This window comes from Artemia sp. Qi Xiang Cuo, chromosome 11 (assembly GCF_049724085.1).
Source record: "Artemia sp. Qi Xiang Cuo chromosome 11, ASM4972408v1, whole genome shotgun sequence".
Lineage (NCBI taxonomy): Eukaryota > Metazoa > Arthropoda > Branchiopoda > Anostraca > Artemiidae > Artemia > Artemia sp. Qi Xiang Cuo.
The window spans coordinates 52,766,275-52,789,876 of record NC_142804.1 but is presented as its reverse complement, the minus strand read 5'-3'; the positions used below and the strand labels follow the sequence as shown (position 1 = coordinate 52,789,876).

The 23,602-nt window shown below is 35.1% G+C and overlaps 1 protein-coding gene across 1 annotated transcript in view; it reads left to right on the top strand.

The window, feature by feature from the left end:
* Window positions 1–21,108, top strand: part of LOC148947129 (protein Cryzl2-like) — a 59,182-nt gene extending 38,074 nt beyond the window's left edge. Inside the window, exons 3-8 of the mRNA XM_089097275.1 lie at window positions 6,132–6,236; window positions 8,253–8,480; window positions 12,124–12,315; window positions 14,328–14,509; window positions 19,811–19,957; window positions 20,861–21,108. Coding sequence (XP_088953401.1) covers window positions 6,132–6,236; window positions 8,253–8,480; window positions 12,124–12,315; window positions 14,328–14,509; window positions 19,811–19,957; window positions 20,861–21,023 — 1,017 coding nt within the window. The 3' untranslated portion in view covers window positions 21,024–21,108. The remainder of the gene's footprint in view (window positions 1–6,131; window positions 6,237–8,252; window positions 8,481–12,123; window positions 12,316–14,327; window positions 14,510–19,810; window positions 19,958–20,860) is intronic.
* Window positions 21,109–23,602: the final 2,494 nt, after the last annotated feature.

The following is a 23,602-nucleotide window of genomic DNA, read 5'->3' as shown; positions in this document are numbered from 1 at the left end:
AAGGGATGGAGTTCCATAGTAAAACTAGATTGATAAACAGGAGACCTCTGAGCTGCTGTAGATGATCGTTTAGGTAAAATGAATCTGCGATAAGAGCTACGTAAAAAGGAAGAGTACCTACCTGAGCCTGACAGAAAGAAAAACTGCTGCAGAGATGGTGGAAGTGTACCTAGAAAAGCAGAATGTGCTAAATAAAGGTAACTTTTACCCACAATACGATCCAGCGGAGCTATTCCAGTATCATTATAAAGATCAGAGGAAGGGTTAAAACGAGGTAGAAGAAAAGTAGCCTTCACTGCCCTATTTTGGGCTCTTTGAAGTAAGCAGAGAAGAGATTTATTAGTACTACTCCAGACAGAACAGCGATAAGAAAGGTAAGGAAAAATAAAAGCATAATAAAGAGAAAGCATAACATCTGGGGGAAGAAATGAGTTAACCCTGTATAACATTAAAGATTGGCGGAGGACAAGGGAGCGGGTATGAGTTATATGGGGTTTAAAAGAAAGAAAACATGTCAAGATACACACCAAAAAATTTCACTATAGTAGCTTGTGGTATAATATCATTCCCATAAGTCAGGATGGTTTGCTCCCTTGCGTCTCTCATACGATAAGGGGTCCTAAATTGTATAATGGCACTTTTTTGGCTGTTGAGAGTCATACCATTTGACCAGCACCAATCTTTTACTTTATCAAGAAGACCTTGAGCTAGGGAAGTGGAAGATGGCAGCTCCACTGCAAAAATGAAAAAGTTATTGTCGTCAGCAAAAAGAATAGGGTGCACAAGAGGATGAAGACCATCAACAAGATCATTAATATAAATTAAAAACAAAAGTGTTCCAAGCACAGAGCCCTGTGGAACACCTTTCAAAATAGGCAAGGAAGAGGAAGAAGTACCATTAACTGAAACATACTGAGATCTCCCTGAGAGGTAAGACCTAAACCATTCAAGTGGGACTCCATGCACTCCAAATGAAGATAATTTTGACAAAAGAACAGAGTGAACGACCATATCAAGTGCCTTTGAAAAGTCAAGAAATAGACCCAAAACACACATGCCCTTGTCAAGATTAACACGCCCAAATTCTGTTGCATCTGGAAGTGTATACACGTTAGAAAAACGGGGACGGAAACCATACTGGTGGTTAGCTAGAAGAAAAATTCCTGCTGTCAACCAAGCAATAAATACAAATGAAGAGAGTCTACATTACAGGACTTTTTCAACAACTATGGAGATTACACGATGGGGAGGAACAGGTCAATAGTTTGTAATTAGGTATGAATCATCTTTTTTACACAAACGTACAACATCAATAACTTAAAATAAATGAGAAAAAACACCAGAAGAAAGAGAGAGCTTAGTTATGTGTGAGATGGGGTTAGAAACAAACTGACCAATTTTTTTAAAAACATTACAGCTCAAACCAAACCATCAACTTAACGGCTACTTGAAAGCTGAGAAATAATGTTAGAAATTTCGGTATCACTGCATGGGAAAAGGAAAAATTACTTTTCTGCTAAGGGAAAACTACTTACTCTGCTGTAGGGTGGATTAGGAACTGAAGGAAGTGAGGTGAAATACGAATTGAAGGCGCTTGCTGAAGAATTGTTGTCCACGAAAGATCCATCAGCTTTCCTGTAGCGACAAGGGGGGGATTGTTTGAATTTCTTGCGGGAAAGAGCTTCATTAACTACAATCCAAACCTTTCGCAAATTCCCCTTACACTCATGAATTCGACGCGAAAAATAGAGCTTTTTGGCTGCATATACTGAAGAAGTAAGCACATTTCTATAAAGTTTATACTTCAAAAGATCATCCTGCGTTTCACTTTTACATGCAGCCTTGAACAGAGACGCCCTCATATGTGTAGCATTGATCAGACCTCTAGACATACATGGACATTTGGGTATGGAATTCCTTGGCCTCTTTCTAAGAGGAAAATGCTTATCCAACAGAGCTCCCATACGACACAAAAATAGATTCGTTGCACAATCAACGTCATTATCTTCAAGAACACTAGACCAATCATTACTTTGAAGACTATGTATTAAATTTGAAGTTTCTTTATCTGTGGAAGTTCTAAAAGAAGACTCATCCCGCTCATCCACAGCAATCTTAGTTTGAGGCACAAAAAGTGAAACATAAATAGGGAAGTGATCAAAAAGATCAGTGAAAACAAGACCAGAAGTTAATTTCAAATTAGAAGAATGAGAAATGAAAATATTGTCTATTAAAGTGGCAGAATTTCTAGTAGGGACAACACGAGAAGGAATAAAAATTGAAGGAAGTAGACCAGAAGAAGAAAGCACATCAAAGAGATGGTCACATTCATCACTTGATCCAATATTTAACATATTACAATTAAAAAATCTCCCAAAACACAAATACGTTTTTTAGAGAAAGACCCCACACAAGAAAGTTGATCAAGCAAATCGCAGAACAAATGTGTTGGAAAAGGAGGGGGCTTATAAAACAAACAAACAGTATCACATGCAAACTGGCTTTTCAGACCAATGACAAGAAAATAAACAGTCCTTCTATTGGATACTACTGATTCAAACAAGGAATCATGGTCAGAGTCTCTACTAAACTCGATATGAGACTCCATACAAAAAAGAAATACCCGCTGAGCACTTTGTTACCACTCTGGAGATATCGATAGCAACATAACCCTGCATATTATAGGCTCTAATTTTTTCCCCCATTAGGTAACCATGTTTCTATTAAACCTATCACATCAAAAGGGCAAGAATTATCAGACCACAAACACGATTCAGACAATCCCACTGATCTTTTATCCTATGCACATTAAAACAAAATACATTGAAGCTTCTATTTAAAGACAGTGAGGGTATAATTTTATCACAATAATCAATGGTAGTGTGATAATTGGAGCTGGAACTAACCGTTGATTCAAGGAGAGGGTCAAGTGTATTAGTCTCTTGTTTACCAGCCCTACTTGGTTGATCAAATATAATTGAATTAAGAATAGAAGAATTCAAAAGAAAAGAGAAATCACCCATGATTATCACACATAATAAATGTACACATAGAAATATAAGTGGGATGGCACAAATTATCCAAAGTATTGGACCAAAGTATAATGTGACACCAGTTCCTATTACATGAGCTGCAGGTGTGCTGGACTGACAAACAAATAATAGAAATTAGGCTACATGAAGGTGAGAGTATCACAAACAAGAGATATCTGTAGGATGGCTCATTTTATTCAAAGTATTGGCCCAATTTATAATGTGGAACCAGTATAAATTATGTAAGCTGTAAGTATGCTGACATGAAAAAAATATAATAGTAGTTAGCCTACCCGAAGGTGATAGGATCACAGACAAATATAAATAAATATCAAAGGAATGACACACATTATACCAAATATTAGCCCAAAGTATAATATGGTAGTAAGAAATTACGAGAGCTGCATATATACTGACATGACAAAAATATGATAGTATTCAGGGTACACAAGGGTGATAGGATCAAAAACAAAGATAAAGAAATAACAATGAGATGGCATATATTAGTCAAAATATCGGCCCAAAGTATAATATGGGATCAGTCAAAGTTATGTTAATTGCATGTGTGCTGACATGAGAAAAATATGATAGAATTCAGGCTACAGGAAGGCGATAGGATCACCAACCTAAATAAGGAAATAATAGTGGCATGGCATATATTCATCAGAATATTGGCCCTAAGTATAATGTGGAACCAGCAAGATTATATGAGCTGCAATTATGCTGAAACGACAAAAATATGAAAGAAATCAGCCTGCATAAAGGTGATAGGATCACAAACAAACGTAAAAAAAAAAAAATAACAGTGGGATAACATATATGATTCATAATATTTGCCCAAAATGCAATATGGGACCAGTGAAAAGTATGTGAGCTGCAAGTTTGCTGACAGGACAAAAACATTATAGAAGCCAAGCTACATGATGGTGAAAGGATCATAAACAAACATAAAGAAAAATCAGTGGGAAGGCACATATTATTATAAGTATTAGCACAAACTATAACATATGACCAGTTGACATTATGTGAGTTAAAAGCATATTAACACGACAAGATTATAATGTAAATCAGGCAAGATGAAGGTGACAGAATCAAAAACAAACATAAAGAAATATTAGTGGGAAGGGACATATCATCCAAACTATTGACCCAAAGTGTAATATGGTACCAGTCAAAATTATGTGAGGACAGTAAAGAATAATAGAGGAATACTTTAAGAACATCAAGTAAATTACTACAGAAACAATGCAAGATATTATAACAAAATAAATCTAAATCCATCACTTTAATTTTTCTGTATTTGCAGCACATAAATCAATGTTATTCTGATTATTAAACTTAATCACTCTTCCAGATTGGGTTTTATACAGGATATCACCTTTACTGGACCAAACATTACGTAAGCCAAGCTTTGACTTGGCATATGAAAGAAGTCGTAAGCGTGGTATTGTAAGCGTCTCAGGAAATAGAATCCCTGATCCTTTCAAATCCTTTTGTCTGAGAAGCAGTTGACGAACTCGTAAGTTGCTAAATTCTACAACTATGAGTCTGGGTTTTGCAGATGGTTTGCCAATTCTTTTGGCTGATACAACATCAAAGTAAATAATTGGTATACCAGGAAATTTCCCAACTGACAAGAATCGACTTTCACATAGTGACAAGAATCGACTTTCAGTGTTTTCAATGGAGGCATCCTCTTTTACCCCAAAGACAATAATTTGGTTAAAACCTGCTGTTCAAAACTGTCATTTAATCTTGCCAGATTGGACTGGATAGGCTGGGAAGAGTTTTTAAGGTCTATCAAGGATGACTCTAAAGTATCCAAAGAAGATTCAACAGAAAATATGCGTCTGTTATAGCTTTCTAGGGTTTTATCCACTAGATTACTAAGATCTAGGTTGAGGCCAGCATACACCTCCTGCTTGAATGCATCCAGCTTATCTGAAGAGATAGTGACATGTTGCGTGAATGTCTGTTCCTCTTTCATTTTAACCACTGCTTCATCTACCTGGGAAGAGATCTTAGCCAATATAAGGTCATCAAGTAACCCTTTCACTGAAGATTTAAGGTCGTCAGGTTGTAGTGAATCTGCTAGCATTTTATGTTTGATTTTTATGCTATTTATGTGGTTAGTGAGCATGAGTAGTTGCTCTGAAACAGATTCTGATCCAGAGAATTGGATTGAGCTGTCAGACCTTAGCTCACGAGGTGGTTGGAGTTGACTGTTCATTTCTTATCTCAAGTAAACAACAAGACAGGAACAGAATAGGCAGTGGTATCAGACAGTTTGGGTATAAGGCAGGATATAGTCCACTATCAAGTAACAAATTTCAAATAGCAAAGCAGGGGATTGTGAAATTTGAAGAATAGAAAGCAATCAGCACAAAACATCAAGCATCAACAGTAGCAGTGGCATAAACCCAAGGATTGGTTACTGTAGTCAAATTACAAGTTAAAATTGGTTTAGGTCTCACCTGATGAGTCCCCTCTTACACCCCAGGGGTGGGGGCTGCTATGTGTGTCTGCCTTTACCCATGAAAGTTTCGTAAGCTCGACACGTAAGCTTACCTATGAAAGTTTCGTGGCTCGACAAGAAAGTTTCGTAAGCACATTTGAGGGCGGGAGTTGTTTGCTTTATAATGATTGGCCTCGTTTTTGCTGTCTTTTCTACATCAATTATGCAAAGGTATTTCGAATCTGACAGTGCAGTAATTGCATGATTTCCAAGGGAAAATGAGGCATAACTGAAGACAGAAAGGCACCCATATGCCTTTTTTTGGAAAACCGAATATTTTGCCTTTGGATCCATTCTAAGAAAAAGTAAAAAAAAGTTAAATAAAATTTGTTAATTTTGTTTTATTTTTCAATAATTGACTTTAGGGCTATCTAGATGGCTAGGTTTTTAATCATGAGATAGTAATAGATGACTTTGGCTGTTTTTATTTATTTTTTTTTTCCTTAGAAAAAAATACTGACTTGAGTTACTCTGGTAAGTTTCATGTGCTCTTTGAATAAACGCATAAAATGATTAAATAGAGCAATTGTTAATATCACTTTTGAAGAACGACAAAATTACTTTCAAATTGAAAACTTTTCTAGGCCTTTCTTATCCAGAGAGGATATAGAGCAGTTATCGCCCGTAGCCTTGGTCAACCACTTATTGTCGAAGACATTTCACCTCTGGAGAAAGTAGAAGATACGGAGGTAAAGTATTTTTTTTAATCTTTTTCGCTCTTTTTTTCGTCGTCACCCCTTTATTTTATTTTTCTTTTCTTCTTGCGGGGTATGCCTCCATGTGCTATCGTTATTTTTGATATTAGCCAGGTTATGCTCTAATTCATATGTTCTATATTATCAAAATAATAATCCTCAAGTTATTCACAAGCTGAGATATATCGTAATTTCCCACCTGCAAAAGTTGAAATAGACTTTTTGAGCGTATACAAATGTGATACTTCTTGGAGGTTTTGTAGTTGTTATAGTTTTTCCTGAGATGTTGAAATAGCTTTACTGAACGTGTAATAAATAGAATCCCCACTTTTGAAAACGTTTTTTAAGATGTATGTCCTCTTTGAAGCATGGGCTTTGCGACGAGTCGACACCTTTAAGTTGCACACGAAACACGAGGTACTGTATCATTAAAAAAAAGAAATATTTTGACCAATGATAATTCAATATTAAAATATATTTTATTTGTGTGTGTGTGTGTGTTTACTATAGCTTTCCCATGTTGGGATGACCCCATTCGCCCCTCTTGCCTAGCATTACTTTTTTTTCTTATGTTTTTTTTTTTTTTTTTTTTTTTTTTTTTTTTCACCAAGTTAATTTTCGACCCGACTTTACGAGCTCTGCTCTCCCTTGGGGGTAAATCTTTCTTGTAGTTTTAAGTGAATGAAATAAAACATTTACAGAAAAAAATTATTGAATTCATTAGTTTCAGACTTATCCATTCACCGAGCCAGAATTATCATATTACTTAGATTTCTCCTTAGAAGACGATCTAAAATTGCTTAAAACAACGAGATTTTCTTTTTTCAACAATTTTCAGTCATTTTTCAACACATTTATATATTTCAAAAACATAATTCGGCAGGTGAGTGAAACTGAATCTCAGCTTCGAATGTTACGAAATTGTTGCCTGTAGGCTACTCTGCAAGTGCTACGGGAAAACTAAAAACTTGCACGTGGAACTTGAACTTTCTTTGTGAAAATTCTATACAAACTTACGCCTACTATCTATTCTTGCGTTTCTATATAATGTATTTTGTATGGTACATGCCAGAAGAAAACACTTGTATATGATTTGTCTCGTTTCGAGTTTGTCTGGTGAACACTTTGTCCGTGTAAGTTCTAAGTCCCTTCTTTTTAAACACTAGATTATTGCGTCTAATGTGGTCTAATATGCATGAGGAAGGACTATTTCAATACGAACTAGCAACCCATCAGGTTTTGCACGCACAGTAGAAGTTATCCTGGCTTAGCCTTAAGTTTTTTTGGAAACAACTCAATCTGTCATGCATGGCTTTTCCTGTGTCTTTCACGGTTTATTCTCCGTTTCGACTTATAAAAAGACTAGATTTGTTGATTTGCTTTAACAAATGAAATGGATTTCGTCACCCCCCCCCCCCAAAAAAAATCTTTAGTTCCACCTTTATTTTTTTGCCTTTTTGCAAATGTATTTGTCTATTTATCTTTCCTTTTTTTATCATTGAATATCTCTTTCTTTGAATACCCTGTTGCAGTGGATTGATGCTGTGCTTAGCTATACGGGGCCCATGGTTCGATCCCTTCCGCAGCAGGGTTGGGCAAAAAGCTTTCTACTTGTCCCTTGAAAAAGGACCCAGCAACTAAAACGAAGATTCGATGCCCTATGCGCCAGCAATGGTTCAGGAGGATATTTATTCTTTTTTATACTTTTTGACTGACCGTGTATCAAACAAAATCTAGATGGAAAATCGAACTAGAAGGAAATATGTTATAATGGCCTAAAGGCTTCTGAATTTTGAAAGATAACCTCTTGAGTTGGATAATTTTATCAGACCAAAGGTCATCCAATAAAGCTATTTTAAAGAAGAGCAAGCATGAAACTGAGACACAACTTATTCTTAATACGTCTGGCTCTGGAGGATCTTTATCCTTTTTTATCGTTTTTGACTGACAGTGTATCAATATAAATATCGTCTGGAGGATATTTATCCTTTTTTATATCTTTCTTTACAGGTTATAGTTAACGTTGAAGCTTGTGGTATAAATGCTTCAGATATTTTAAAATGTCAAGGTGAATATAACGAAAAGCCGAAACTGCCATTCATTCCTGGCTTTGAGGTGTGTGGTACAATAAAACAAGTTGGAGCGAAGGTAGAAGATTTTAAACCAGGTGACAGAGTCATTGGTCTTAATAAAGAAAAATTGGGAGGTTTTGCTGAAGAGTGTGTCTTAGACCAATCTGTAAGTTGTTGAATTAATTTTGAACTTAAAATAAATCCTATTGTGGTTCAATTTGACCCTGATTTGGGTGAATTTTACACTAGAATTGACTTATTTCAAATAAAACTCACCTATCTCCTGGAATTAAGCTGTTTTTTTTTATGAATATGATGGAAAGCTACAAAGACCGTTCATTCCTACCTTTGAAGCTTGTGGTGCCTTTAAGGAAATTTTAACTTCTGTACCATAATTTTGGCAAAATCTTAAAATTACATCTTTAATGATATTTTCAATTAAATTTGCAACTTTTTGTAAAACATTGGTTCGAGCTTCAATTTAGCATAACTTCGTAAAAATAGGTTTTTTCGAAACAAGATTAGTGAGTAGGGTTAGTACCCAGCGATATCCAGCCCTTGTTATTTCTTCCTTAAGATTTTTGGATCGATTGATTATGTTCATGTAAGCGCAAAAAACGCTCAGCTCGATCAATAATCAATTCAACAGTTTTTTTTTTCAAAATGTCACTACTACAGTAGATAAGATTTATTGACGATCCATAGAATACATCAAAATAAATTGTATTCCCCTAATAGAGAACGTGTAGCTGGTTGGGCTAGAGCTAACTTCTGAATGAAATTAATAACACTATTGCTATAAAAAAAGAATCAAAAGGAAACACCTAAATGAAAAATAACAAGCAAAATAAAAAATTATCATGATGTATTTATGCAAACAAAAAGTTAAAAACAAATAAATAATTTAAATTTCAGATAGAGGATAATATACCCCACCCTGGGACAATTAAAAAAAAATCAGCATACAATCATCATCAACATAAAAATCAACAATTCTATTCCTGTCATCTGAGCATTTCCTTCATCGTCTGTTACAGAATTCTCTAATGTATTTTTAAAATAAGTCATAGATATGTTAGAGAATCATTCTCTCAGATTGTAAAAAAAAAAAAAAAAAAAAAAAATCTCTAAATTGTACTTATTAAAACCATGAGGGATAATGTACCTGATAGAATTTCTTGACCTCTAGTTTTTAATTGTAGGAGGATTATAGTAAATTTTTATCATGAAAATAATCATTTGGCAACTGAATAGTGAAATATCAATTTTGTAGCTTTCACTTTCTTTTATCAGCTTCGAATTCAGAAGGTTCAAAAATAAAAAAAATGGCCCAGATTTAGGATATCTGACAGATAACTTGGTCTATCGAAATGATTTTTTAGCAATTTTAGTGCTGTATTTTTCCGAATTTGAAAAGGTTTTATGCGTAACTAAAATTGTTCAAATGAACTGTAGGGCACAATTTAAATACTATCTAATCAAATTTTAAATACTATCTATATTTTCTATTTTACTATCTATATTTTAAATACTATCTGTACAATTTAAATACTATCTATACTATCTAATCATCAATACTATCCAATCAAAGAATGGTAGTGATCTTCAAAATTCCAAATGGTAAAACATGCTTCAGATAACACTTGTTAAAATGAATTCGAAAAGTAAATCATTCTTCATTAAGGGTAATTCATATAATAATGTAATGCAACTTTTTTTAGCACTTGTTGACCGACTAAAAATCATGAATTCGGTCGGAGTTTATTTGATGAAACTGGTTAGATTTCTAGTAGCAAAATAGGTGAATTACCTATAATTGTTAATGATGTATCATCTGCAAATAATATTGTAACGTTGTTTCTTTGCAAATAGCCGGTAAGATCATCTAATTTGGTACACCAATACTCTAATTATTTATCAAATTTGAAACAAAACCATTTACCTCAACTGCAAATTTCCGGTCCGAAAGGTGTAAATGAAATAATGACAAAAATTAAATAGGAATTAATCAGGTTCTATACGACATCTAACTTTGAGTGAGCATAAACAGTTATGACCATAGAAAGGAAACCAGAAGCGAACATAGATTGTAATGGACAATAAAGTCCAGCTTGATACGAACTTGAATTACCACTTTTAAATGTGGTGCTTCTCCCCCTCCCCTCTCTCTCTCTCTCTCTCAAGCCCTGAATGATTACTCTGTTCCTTTGTTTATTTTAGGTATTTAATGATTTAAGATAATTTCAGAAATTTTTTGTGGACGGTCATGAATCAAAGAGGTCCAATATGTTTATATTTATGCAGCTTTGGGATGGAGGGAGTTTGGGCTCTTAGGTCCTGCAATCATGTTGACAAAACCTACTTTCCTAATAATACCGATACTTAAATACTTAAATACCAATACTTTCCCAAAATCTAATAATGGGCCACAGAACTTATTAAATTTCAAGGAAAATGGGAAATAAAGAAACAATTAATTAGACAATTAATTAAAACAATTAAAGCCATTAATTTCATCGTTGAAAATAGGAACAAATATAACACCGCATAGAAAGAAACAAAAATTTATTTCTAACGCTGGAGGCGTTACAGTTTCTCTCAACTTTAATAAAGTATGTTTTTTTTAAGGTATTGAATTGAACCCATGCCTAATTTTCTATATACTGGAACAAGTTATTTAGGCTTATAATAAAAAATGAAAATGGAAAAGTCTTGAAAGAGTACAGTATGGTTCAACTCTGCATGTCAAGTGAAAACTTTTCAAATTAAAGGTCCAATTGTTGAGCTTCAACAAAAAATTAATTTTTCCATTTAGGCTTTTTATGTTTCAATTGTTCATTATAGATTTCTTCCAATGCTTACTCTGATTTTGTAATTATCCACTTGTGGGGAGCCACAAGTTTGGAAATATTGGCACCATAAAACTTCTACAGAAATCCCCCGTTAATCTTTTCATATGCTATAAGTGTCTTACTGATGACTCTACACATACAGATAGTTACTGTTTAAGCATTAAAAGTGGAATCTTTCTTACTGTGAAAAGGTCTTTCAAAAAAGCAAAGTTTGAAAGATTGATTTCTTTGTAAAAATCTGAACTTCTGGACCTCCACTGGTGAACCCTATAATAAACCTTTTTTCTTCAAGTTTAGGCTTTTTTTTCATTTAGTACCAGCAAGTGTAGGAAATTTTCTAGGGGTCATATACCTTTATTTAAGAAAAATTTTTCTCGGACACAGTAATGTTTCTTTAGAACAACAATAGAAAACTCGGAGGTTTCATTGGTATTTTGATATGGCTATGGAAGTCGCTAAAATTAATATTTTGTGAATCTGCAGGGAAGGACTTGCGGCACCTTATTTCTTTTGGTCAATAAAGCCTCTTTAGATCATCTCGCAAACAATCGATAGACATTCTAGAACACTTACTTATCGATGCGTCTGTTTTTTCCTTAATTTGCATTTTTATGTGGGAAATAAAATAAAGTTGAAGAAATAGAATAAGTATTATGAATTCAATAGTTTAGAACAGAAAAAGGTCTCAAAATGAAAGTACTGGAATTATTTCGACACAAAATAGTTTATTTCTTTAGAACTAAATTCTTAATAATTCCATTCAAAAGGGTCTGAACTTGATCACATTGTCCTGCATATGCTTTATTGTGCTACCACCTAAAGGACTTTAACTAACCTCGGCCCCCTCCCCCTACATGCAGTCATAATTTTAGCACATAAAATACCTCTGTGTTTTCATTCTTAGTTTAACTTTCTTTTTTATCCTCTTCCATTTCTTAATCAGATCCTAACTTTCAGGATGTTTGGCCAATTTCTAAGAAAGTAAGTTGTGATGTAGGGGCAGCCCTGCTAGACACATATGCCACTGCGCTACTGTGTCTCCATCGACGTGCAAAGATAACAGCTAAAGACACGGTTCTGATAACGGCTGCTGCGGGTGGATTAGGTCTTGCTGCTGTTGATCTGGCAGCAAATGTTTATAAAGCTAAGGTACAGATTTTGAGTTCTAAGACTTTCATTTTTCTGAAATTTTATTTTTTCAGCCGTGATGTACTAACTCCTTTTTATGTTATTTCCAAACCAGAATATAGGGAGAGGATAGAGGGACCCGTTCCCCTGAAAAATTGGTCCTTAAAACCCCTCCTTCTAACCACTGGAAAATGGAAGCCTAAAATGTCCTTACTTCAGGTTATATTCATTCGGATATAACACAGTTATGTACAAGCATCAACGTTATTTGTGCAGAAAATAATAATTTCAGTTGTTTTTTTTTTAATTGGGATGAGTGAAATTTGTGCCGTAATTAACTGATTGCAAGGCACATACTATAGGTGCGCACAGCTCCGCCAATCAGAAGGGGTTTAACTGGAGAATTGTTCCTGGGGAGAGTGAAACCTGGAGAGAGTGTTACCTGTTAACTCGATTCAGAAACGTCTTGAGGGGGCGTCTATGTCTGTTCAATTATATCTTTTACCCTCTTTTTGGGAAGATTTCTAATATGATTCTCGCTAGAGCTGATGTAATGAGAATAGCTTAACCTCACTTGCACTAATTCTCTTCACTAGGAAACTTGTAGGTGAAAATGTCTATCACAAAGCTTCATTAGGTTACCAGTTGCCACAAAGAACAAACTCTCAGCAGGAGTAATCCCCGGGAACCAGTTTTTAAGCTTCTTCAGGAGGGATTTGAGCAGTTTTACTCAGTTGGCCAAATTTTACATGATAACTGTCAAGATATATCAGGTTTAGCTGACGTCGAGAATCTTGTGCTGTAAAAAAGTAGTAGATGACAAAGATAGGTTTCATCTAAATTCTGGTTCGTGAAAATATTTCATGAGTTTGAAATTGTTTTCCTGTTCCTAAATTTTTAGGGTTTTGTTAGCTTCTCGCTATTCTGTGAAATTTATCTACAAAATTTAATATTTGTCGAAACGAAGAGATTGATTTTTTTGGTTGTTTTGTGTCATTCTTTTCAAAAACTTCAATTTTGAACAACATACAAATGTAATTTTAAAACGAGAATTGTTACTGGTAGTTTAAATTTTGAAGATCAATGATATAGTCAAACGCAGGCGGGGTGTATACCCACAACCTTAGATAATTTCTTAGACCACACTGCTTTTTCATTTACGAGAATTTAAGAAAGTTTAAGAGAGAAAAACGAGTTTAGTATAAATCAAGCAGTGAACAAAACGTAATTAAAAACCTTCTAAAAACAAACACAATAGAAAAACATTCATTAATAAAAAATTCAGAATATTCGGAATTTTTTATTAATAAATGTTTTTCTTGTTGTGTTTGTTTTTAGTACGTTTTAGTAGGTTTTGTTCACTGCTTGATGTATCTTAAACCTGTTCTTTTCTCTTAAATTTTCTTAAATTCTAGCCCACAACCCTGTGAGATTGATGCAAAGAATTCCCCTCCCCTTTCTCCCATCAAAATACACTTTGCAGTTTTTTTTACCCCTTCTTTAGAAGAATCATTCCCCCCCCTCTCTTGCGCCTCTTACTCTTTTGGTTCTGTGGTGTCATAACGACACATCTCTGCCATCTCAAACAAAATGTCTATATGTTAATCTTGTGGAAAAGTGTGAATTAAATCAAACGGTATCATTAAACAATATAAAGATAATTAATAACACTGCTCTAAAATTGACAAAATACTTAAGTTTAGTTTGAACAATTGATTTGTTTTCTTATGTTTTATTTTATATCTTGCATTTCCTTTTCTAGTTTTAAAGTCTAATCAGTGTCGAACTGTTCCCATTAAGTTTTTTGCCCCTCCCTAATATGTTGAAAGAAAGAATGTTTTAATCAGTGTATTTCACGCTTGGGGATTTTCAACATGTCATATACATAACTATTCCGCTTTGTGTAGCATATCCTCATTATGCTGCTACAAAAATTCGTCGAGTGAACTATACCCCCTCCGCTCCTTCTTTCTTATTAGTTGGGTCTCGTTCTGCTTATGACCAAGAAAAGTATTGGCTGATGTATCTTGTAGGTTATAGGCGTTTGTGATACCGAAGAAAAGGCGTCAATAGTTCGTGATAAGGGTGCATTTGCTGCTTTGAAATTTGATCCTAAACATCTTCGCGATAAAGTCAAAGACTATACTGGAAACAAAGGAATCAAAATAATCCTTGATGCAGTCGGAGGTGATTTATTTAAAGAAGCTTTGAAGTAGTAAGTAGGCTTTATGTCTTTATTGATCAAATTACCATTTATCAGTCGTAAATAACGTTACGGAAATTACCCCGTCAGACGTATTTAGGAGCTCTTCTTCATGAGACTCTGAAATTTTGTCATCATGTTTCAAGCATCGAATTAGACACATGCGCAGGATTTTTTTTGAATTTAAATCAAGTTGCCATCGAGCCATTGGCCGATTCGAGACAAACCCAAGACAAATGGTCTGAGTGAGAGGCAAAGCTGGCACAAGCCTATAAGCCATTTTCGGGATTGTATAAAAAGTTGTAATTTTCCCTTGTTGATAGATAGTCTGTCATCCATCCATCCATCCTAGGGAAGAACTAAGGTAGATAGCCATAGAACTAAGGGGGGGGGCTCAATAATAAAGAATAGGGGGGGGGGGGGTTATAAAAAAAACTGTTTGATAATTTGAATAAGATGTGCCCATTTTCGAGAAAAATTTAGGATCTCAGTGGAGAGAGGGACTCGGTCCCAATCCCCATCTCGCGTATATACCTGCATCAAATATTGGTGAAGTTCTTTATAATATGGGTCGCAAAACTAAATCCAAATTTTTGCACTGATTCTAATTTGCAGTGGTTGTACTAGACCCAGTGCTGTTCTATTATTTGAAAGTCAGCCCCCAAATCTAATCTGAATAAAAGGGACTTCACTCATTTTGAAGCACTAAATGGTGATGAAAACGGTTTTTTGCACTTTTTTTTATTCTACTGTTTGGCTTGTGCTAAACACAGTATTTTTTTTACTTTCTTCATACAGTATTTTATACCTTCTTTATTTTTATTATATGGTTTAATTTATTTATATTAATGATTCCTATTTGTTAGTTTTTTCATCTTTATTGTTTTTTTTTGGTATCTTGGGACTCCGACACTGGGTTTGTGTTCTCAAATATAGGGTCAGGAGTGGTCATTAGAAAATGTTTAAAGAAATGTAGTAACTCCATGGTGGGAGTGAGAAGTGTAGATTTAAACATAGTGGGATGGAGGTAGGCCTTGTGTTGATTTGTTAGCCCTAGGTGATTTGGTGCTGCGATTAATTTTTAGTATTAATATTACCAGTAGTACTTAAAACGTATACAATGTTAAAAAAAGTTTTGACATTCGATAGTTTCGTAAGCTTCATTTTTAGAGTGCTGTTTCACAGTCAAGTTAAGATTATTTCCGACTGAGACTGTGCAGACCATTTCGGGCTGCTTAGTAACAGTATAGAGGAGTACAATCGCGGTCATGATAATTTTGGAAAGCGTTCAGGTATATGCCTAATTAGAGTTACATGTCTAGGCGCGTGTTTGTCCAGACATGAATGTCCAGAAAGTTTTCTTCACATCTAAACTCACTGCTTGGCTACAACGAGTTGTCAAGCACCAAGTTCTAGAGTGTAGAACTCTATGTCTCGGATTTCAAATTCTATCCAGAAGAAAGCCCTTTTGCACTATATTTATTTCTGCGCTTAAGAGTGGCGTTAACAAGTATGTTTGGTTCAACTTCCATGCTTAAGTAAGCGCATGGCCGGACACACATGTCTACACATGGACATCTTGCTAGAATTGCAAGTGAACACTGCTTATATAGACAAGGTGCAAATATATGACATAAAACAAACGTAAAGAATAAAATTAGAATAGATAACTTCGTCCAAGTACAATGACGAAGAGGTTGGAGAAGTAGATAATTTTCTTTACTTTGGAAGTATTAAAACTAAGAGTGTAAGTTGTAGGGCAAACATGGAAAATAAACTAGCCAAATCACAAGAGTGTTTTTGCTCAACTCATGAATGCGGAATAATTCGATTCAAAAGCTATGGTATTAGATGCAATAGTGATGCATGTAGCCGATAGTGTAAAGACATGGGTCTTAAAGAAAGAAGAGGAAGGTCATCTTACAAAAGCCTTTTTTAATAAATGCTAACTTGAGCATAGAGAAAAGTCCTGAAGCACTAACAACAAAGCCACAACCGACCAACCATCGTTTACGAAGCTACTCAACCCCACTAAGCATATCCATTATGGAAGAGCGGCTCTGATGACTAGGGTGCACCCTGTAGACGGGAAAAGACTGTTCTGCTAGAATAGTTCTACTAAATACCCCTAAGATGCTACGAGTAAGGCTGGGTACCTCAGGTTTGGCTGGAAGGGGGACCTTGTTCTCGCTTTGGACAGGGTGCTATGAGGATACACTATTATGGAAAATTTCTAAAATCCCTCACTAGAACAAAAACAGAGTCAATCAATGAAGCAAGGTTGCTGTTTACATTTTAAAATCGTAAAAGAGGAATGAGTAGTCATGTTGTCTATTCTCGTTTGTCTGTGGACTTCTTTTCTGAAAAGTAAACAAAAGTCTTTATAGGAACTTCCTCATTTTTTAACTTTTTGCATACTAAAGTACAGTCTGGCACATCTTATCGTATAAAATATAAATTTTCTATTTAAAATAAAGTTAATAATCCTAAGTAAAAAGAAACAGGATTGAAAGAACTATCTTTAGGAAGCAAGGAGTCATAAGCCTTCAATGTATTGTTATTTTTTGTGAGCCATTTCATATCGAAGTGGTGGTCATAGAGACTTTGTAAGGAGTTTCTCGATTAGACAGTGAAAGCTCAAGTGCCCTTTCTAAGAGTCAAAAGGACTAGGGAGGTCCTTCAATCACTTTTGATTGAAGGAACTCCCTAGTCCTTTTTTACTACTTATAGTCCTAACATTCAAGAACATGCAATCATAATTTTGAGATAGTTAGATTGTTCAAAATAGTCAAAAGGTCTAATAAAAATGCCTTCAGGGATTACATGAACTCCATAGGCCCTGGGTCATAAATAATGCAACTGGAAATTGTTTAAATCTATCTTTTAAAATGGAAATTTGTAATATTTCAGAAACGGCTAAGGTTATTAAGTCGAAACTTTCAGGTAATGCTGAGAGGGATATTGAACTAGGTCAAATAACACAATATTCATCCTGTTTGTCAAAAGGGTGGATCTGTAAAATCTTAGGAATGGCTATTAAGTGAAAACTTTCAGGGAATATTGAGGGGAAAGTTGAACTAAATCAAGGAGGCACTATATGCGTCCAGGATGTCGAAAGGGTGGATCTGGAGTATCTCAGGAACGGCTAATTTAAACCCCGTTCAACATAGCTTATTGTAATTAATTTTAATTACTTTTTAAATAAGTGCAATGATTATGATCTATTGAACGCCGTTTCGAAAACAAAATTGATTTTGCGCGAGTAATATGAAAATTTGAATAAATGGTCAAAGTCAAATGGTTTAACTTTACCTCTCTAAATTCTTATGTTTTTCATATTGTACCAAAAATCGTAGTTGGAATAAAATCGAAAACATTAATTTAAATTTTGCAGCTCTAAAGCACCTTTTACGAAAGATTCTAACTTGAAAATATGTAATTTATCCTAATAGATAAAAACACAGAGAATTTTCTGTCTTGGAAAGAATGAATTGTAGATCAATGAGATTTGACGCACAATAAGCAAATAATTAATTTAACAGGTTTCAATAAACTTCATTGAACACAATTTAATAATTCCAATTGCCTATTGAATGTCACACATTGCAAAAATTAAATGCAATAAGCATATCAAATGGGAGGGGGCAGTTTTCAGGGAATGTTGAAAATTGAATCAAAAGGCACTATTAAAGGTAAAGGTAAAGGATGCGGCACTAGACCCTTAAGGTCCAAACCGGCGGTGCTGATCTCCGTTTCGTGGCCCTTCAGCCTATTAGCACCCATGCTGTTAAAATGGCTGATCTGCAATGGCTAAAGGTATTAAGTCAACACTTTCAAAGAATGTTGAGGGGGACTTTGAACTAATTCAAAAGACATTATGTTGCATCCAGATTTTAATAATAAAATATCTACAATATCTCAAGAATAGCTGACGGTATTAAGTTGAAACTTTCAGGGAATGTTGAAGGTGATTTTGAATTAAATCAAAAGACATTATATGTATCCAAGTTGTCAAATGGTGTATGTAATATCAGGAATGGTTGAGGGTTTAAGTTGAAATTTTCACGGAATGTTGAGTGGGATGCTAAACTAAGCATAAACCCAATATGTGTATCCAGATTGTCAAAAAGGGCGTAGCTGCAATATCTCAGGATTGGATAGGGGTATTTCATTGAAATTCTTAGGGAAGGTTGAACTAAATCAAAAGACATTATATGTATTCAGGTTGTCAAATGGTGTATATGTAATATCAGGAACGGTTGAGGGTTTAAGTTGAAATTTTCACGGAATGTTGATTGGGATGCTAAACTAATTGTAAACACACTATGTGTATCCAGATTGTCAAAAAGGGTGTAGCTGTAATATCTCAGGAATGGATAAGGGTATTTCGTTGAAACTCTTAGGGAAGGTTGAACTAAATCAAAAGACATTATATGCATCCAGGTTGTCATAATGGTGTATATTCAAAATCTTATGAATGGCTAAGGATGTTAATCTGAAACTTTCAGAGAATTGTGAGGGAGCTGTTGAACTAAATCAAAAGGCTTATCTGCAATATCTCAGAAACGGCTGAGGGTATAAGATTGAAATTTTCGGGAAATTGTGAGCAAGATATTGAATCAAAAGACACCATATGTGTTCGGGTTGTCAACAGGGTATATCTTCAAGATGTCTTGAACGACCAAGAGTATTCGGCTGAAACTTTTTGTGAATTCTGTGGATGATGTTGAACTAAACCAAAAGACACTCTGCATATCCAGGTTGTCAAATCGGTGTATATGCTATATTTCAGGAACGGCGAAACTTTTAGGGAATTTTAAGGGGGGTTATGAGCTAAATCAAAAGACACAATTTACACCCAGGTTATCAAAATGGCATCGAACTAAATCAAAATACGCTATGTCCATCCAGTTGTTTAAAGCGTTGATTTGCAATATCTGAGGAAAGCCTTAGTCTATTAAGTTGAAATTTCTATCGAATGTTTGGAGGGAGGGTAATGAACTAAATTAAAAGATACTATGTGCATCCAGAATGGCATTAGACTAAAATAAAAGACACTACCTGCATCCAGGTTGTCATAAGGATTTATCTGCAATATCTCACAATAGGAGCATTGCAATAAGATTATCAAGTTGAAACTTACAGGGTATGTTGGGGGGTTGGGGGGACTTAACCAAAAGACATTATTTGCATCCAGCTTATCTACAATGTCTCAGGAGCGGCTAAGGATACTAAGTTGAATCTTTCAGCGTGTTAGGTGGGGATGCGTTCGATCGCTATTAATCAAATAATTTTTTCTTCTTTTCATTTTAGTGTCACTCACGAAGGTAAAGTAATAGTGGCTGGTTTTGCCTCTCGTCAAATCCCTCAGATAATGACTAGTGACCTTCTTCCGAAATCATACTCTTTGATTGGTGTTTCACTCACTCATTACAGATTGGCAGACCGTGAAGTCTACAGGTTGTACTTTTTTTGTTATGTTACTCTTATGTTTAAGTATAAAAAAAATTACTTTGTTTTTTAGCTCTTTTTTTTGTTTTGATTCAAAATGAGGAATTTTGTCCGTAAATCTGACCTCTAAGAACTGTGGAACCCCGATTCGAACTTGATGTTTCAGCGGGTTCCAGATTCAACAAACCCAGGCTAAACGAGAGAAAATACGGTAGCTGAAAACTGGTTTGTAGTGAATCCGTGTATGAACCAGGAGTTCTGAAAACATATGATGCGGAGTTGGGTGTCAATCTGTGTCAGGACCAGCAGCATGAAAATGAGACTTAAGATTGATTTTACGAATATTAATTTTGACGTATTTATACATGCTGGAATGTTGTTCTTTCTATACATATCAAAATTGACTTCAGAATCCCCTCGCGTTTTGAATAATTTTGCATCAAATTGGTAATAATTAATTGGATATTTTTAATAAGTTTAGTATGAGTCTTGACTATTACGTTTGATGAGCATCAAAAATGAAGAATTTTAATGCAACATTACTCAATTTTGAAGGTATCGCTGAAATTTCGTCAGGGTGCATGCTTATGCTGTTATTCCTTCAGATATATTTTGCAATGTTTCATTTAATATTAAGTTAAGCTCATTTCAAGCTTCTGAGTTTTCATCCAACGAAAAATTGACTGGCTGGGACCTTATCGTCTCCGCTATCTGTCTCCCTTCTTTACTAGAAAGTATGCTCTATATTTAATAGATTTCAACTCAGTTTGGGATCCTCAAAGATTTCGGATCAGAGTTGTCATCCCCTTTTCTATCCTCTTTGACAGCCTGTGCTTCTTCCTTAATTTACTAACCGCTTAAGTATAACCAACACGCTAACCATATAACCGCTAACCAACCCTTTCTTTTCAGGCAAGTTTGCAATGACGTGATTGAGTTGTATCAAGAACGTTTGATATCTCCACACATCTCTAAGGTCTTCCCTCTTGACGAGGTCAACGAAGCTATGGAATTCATAAAGCTAAAAAAGTCAACGGGAAAAGTTATACTCTCTCTAGCAAAAAATTCAATCTAATTTATTTTAAAATTATATTATTGTTCTTTTGAAATATTTTTTTTTACTAACTTCCAATTAAAGGTGAAAATATTGTTATGTAAACGCAGAATATGCTATCCAAATATTTACGACAGTGGCTTGTGTGGCAGTGTCTAGAGCACTTAATCGGGTGCACTACTACGGCCAAAATGTCAAGGTGGCAACCCTGCAGCATCAAATATAAAAGTTTGAAGAGTAGTGAAGTCAAGAAAAACCCTAGCTTTCTTTTGCTTGCTAGCCATACAATACATCAAATCACCAGTATAGACCAAGAAGCACAGTTATTTTACAACACTCATCAGGTAAACTTTTAGATCTCCCAAAAACATAGAGACAGTATATAATCTTAAGTAAGCAGAAAATTACTTAATCTTACAACGATCCCGATCTCTAAGCATTTCAACTGATATCACGGTGATGAATAAATAGACTGGTTGATTTTCATATAAACAATAACAATAGTGAAGTCACTTGAGCTTTAGATAATGGCATTAACTACTGGGACTACAGAGTCCTCAAATGGTTAACGCTGTCTTTGATTCCTTAGGTCCCATAAATTTTCGCCAATTTTCGATCGGAACAACTTCACACAGAGAATCTGTGATTAGAAGAGAAACAACGGTGAGAGTCACAAAAAATCCTAGGAGAACACAAATCCTGTAAAATGTATATTTTGTGAAGGATAAACAGGAAGGAGGAATTCAATTCACGCCAGAATTTATTAATTCAATTGAAATTGTTGATTTGCGACCTCATGATTTAAAACTATAATGACACGACAATTATACAAATGTGAGATTCGAGGATCATATATATACTAGCCAGCCGCGTCCCGAGAGTCAGGGACTGAGTGATTCCTGGCACTATTCTCTAAACCGTGCGATTCTTTCAAATCAACATAGTTTCAGACATTGTGTAATCGCACTATGAAACGATACACTCAGACAATTGTTCCTACAAAGTAGCCTCAACTAAATATAGACATGACGTTTGTTATTTATCCAAATATTTATGTATTCATGATATCAATTAAACCATAAATCAAATTTCCTATGACAATATATCACATTTTCAAATAACTAAAACATCAACTTCACGGGCAACAATTTAGAACAAAAAATTATGAAATTCCGTTCCTTTAAATTGATTTCAGTTAACAGGTATGCTGCAAATTGACTAGCAGCTCAAACTGATCTGAATCGGATCCATTGCTTATTTGCTCACCCTCAATCTTACCGTCGGCCATGCAATACCACCTTGAAAATTTTGTCAATAAAGCAGTGTCTTCATTGTAATTTTTTCAGAAAAAATTGCCTTTTCTTACTGACTTTTTCTGGGAGCTCTAGTCCCCTAATCATCCTTTTCAATATTCAAAGGGGAAATAAGGTGCATTTGAAGTGGTTTTTCCGGGTAAAGCCATATCTGGTAAAGCCATATAAAGCTTTTTTACTCGGCCGAGTTAGTCTGAAAAAGCCATAATGAAGACAGGGTTTAACGCTGGTGGGATCTGCTCTTGGTAAAGCACGTCTGTACACGCATATGCCATAACCTTCCTTGATACACGCATAAGTGAATCCACGGTGTTTGTTTTGAGACAATTTCTCAACTTAGTTTTGATGTTTTTCAGTTTAGACCAACTTAATTACTCAGATAAGCTTTTGTTTAGTGTGCACGTGGCACATATTTGTAATATCTTGGCTCACAGTTAAACTCAAAAGCTTCAGTGATGTTCAGTACTTCTCGTCTGACGAAGCAACACATAATCGTATTCATGGTCGACTTCAATCTTGCTGTCAGCCTGTGCATCATTGCATCCTAGACTGAAACTGGAAGTCCAAGATGTTTATCTTATTCAGGACAAACCCAAGCAACCTGGTCTCTGGTTATTTAGTATACAAAATTATCTTGGAGGCTATATTTTCAACTCCATGTCTGCAGTGAAGGGCTCTTTAGAATGTATATGAAAAAGATTAATCGGAGGAAACCACACTTCCGAAGCATATTTCATAGCAGGCTCTGACAAAAGCTGCTATATGTTGGCTATATGCAGAAGTAATAGAACATTGCATAAGTTTCTTTATCTGTTTCAACACAGAGTTTCGCACCAGATTCCACAGAACATAGTTTATAAGAGCCATTTGAAGAAGCTCCAACACATCTGGAAGAAATTTTGACACATAGCATGCACACAGTGTTAGCGAATTGCTTGTGCGTCCAAGAATGAAAAGGTGAGGTGGTTTAGCCTGGAACAACGCACCAATGCCACTATAAACTCCGGGATGTACAGGGGTATTGTCGCAAGCAATCGTCATCATCTTAAATATGGGAACTGTATTATCTTTCTGGTTATTTTCCAGCCCAAGAACCCTGTTTTCACAAGCAAAGCTTCTAGGCTCGTACATTTTACCTTTTTCTTTTTCCTTATTTCCTCAATTTGTGGCGTCAGGTATAATTAAATATCTGATATGCTGCTAGTCTTTTATCAAGGTCTTATATGACTTGAACCTTCTTTTGAAGGAGTCAAAATGAAACTTTTAAGGAGATCGTCCCCAGGAAAA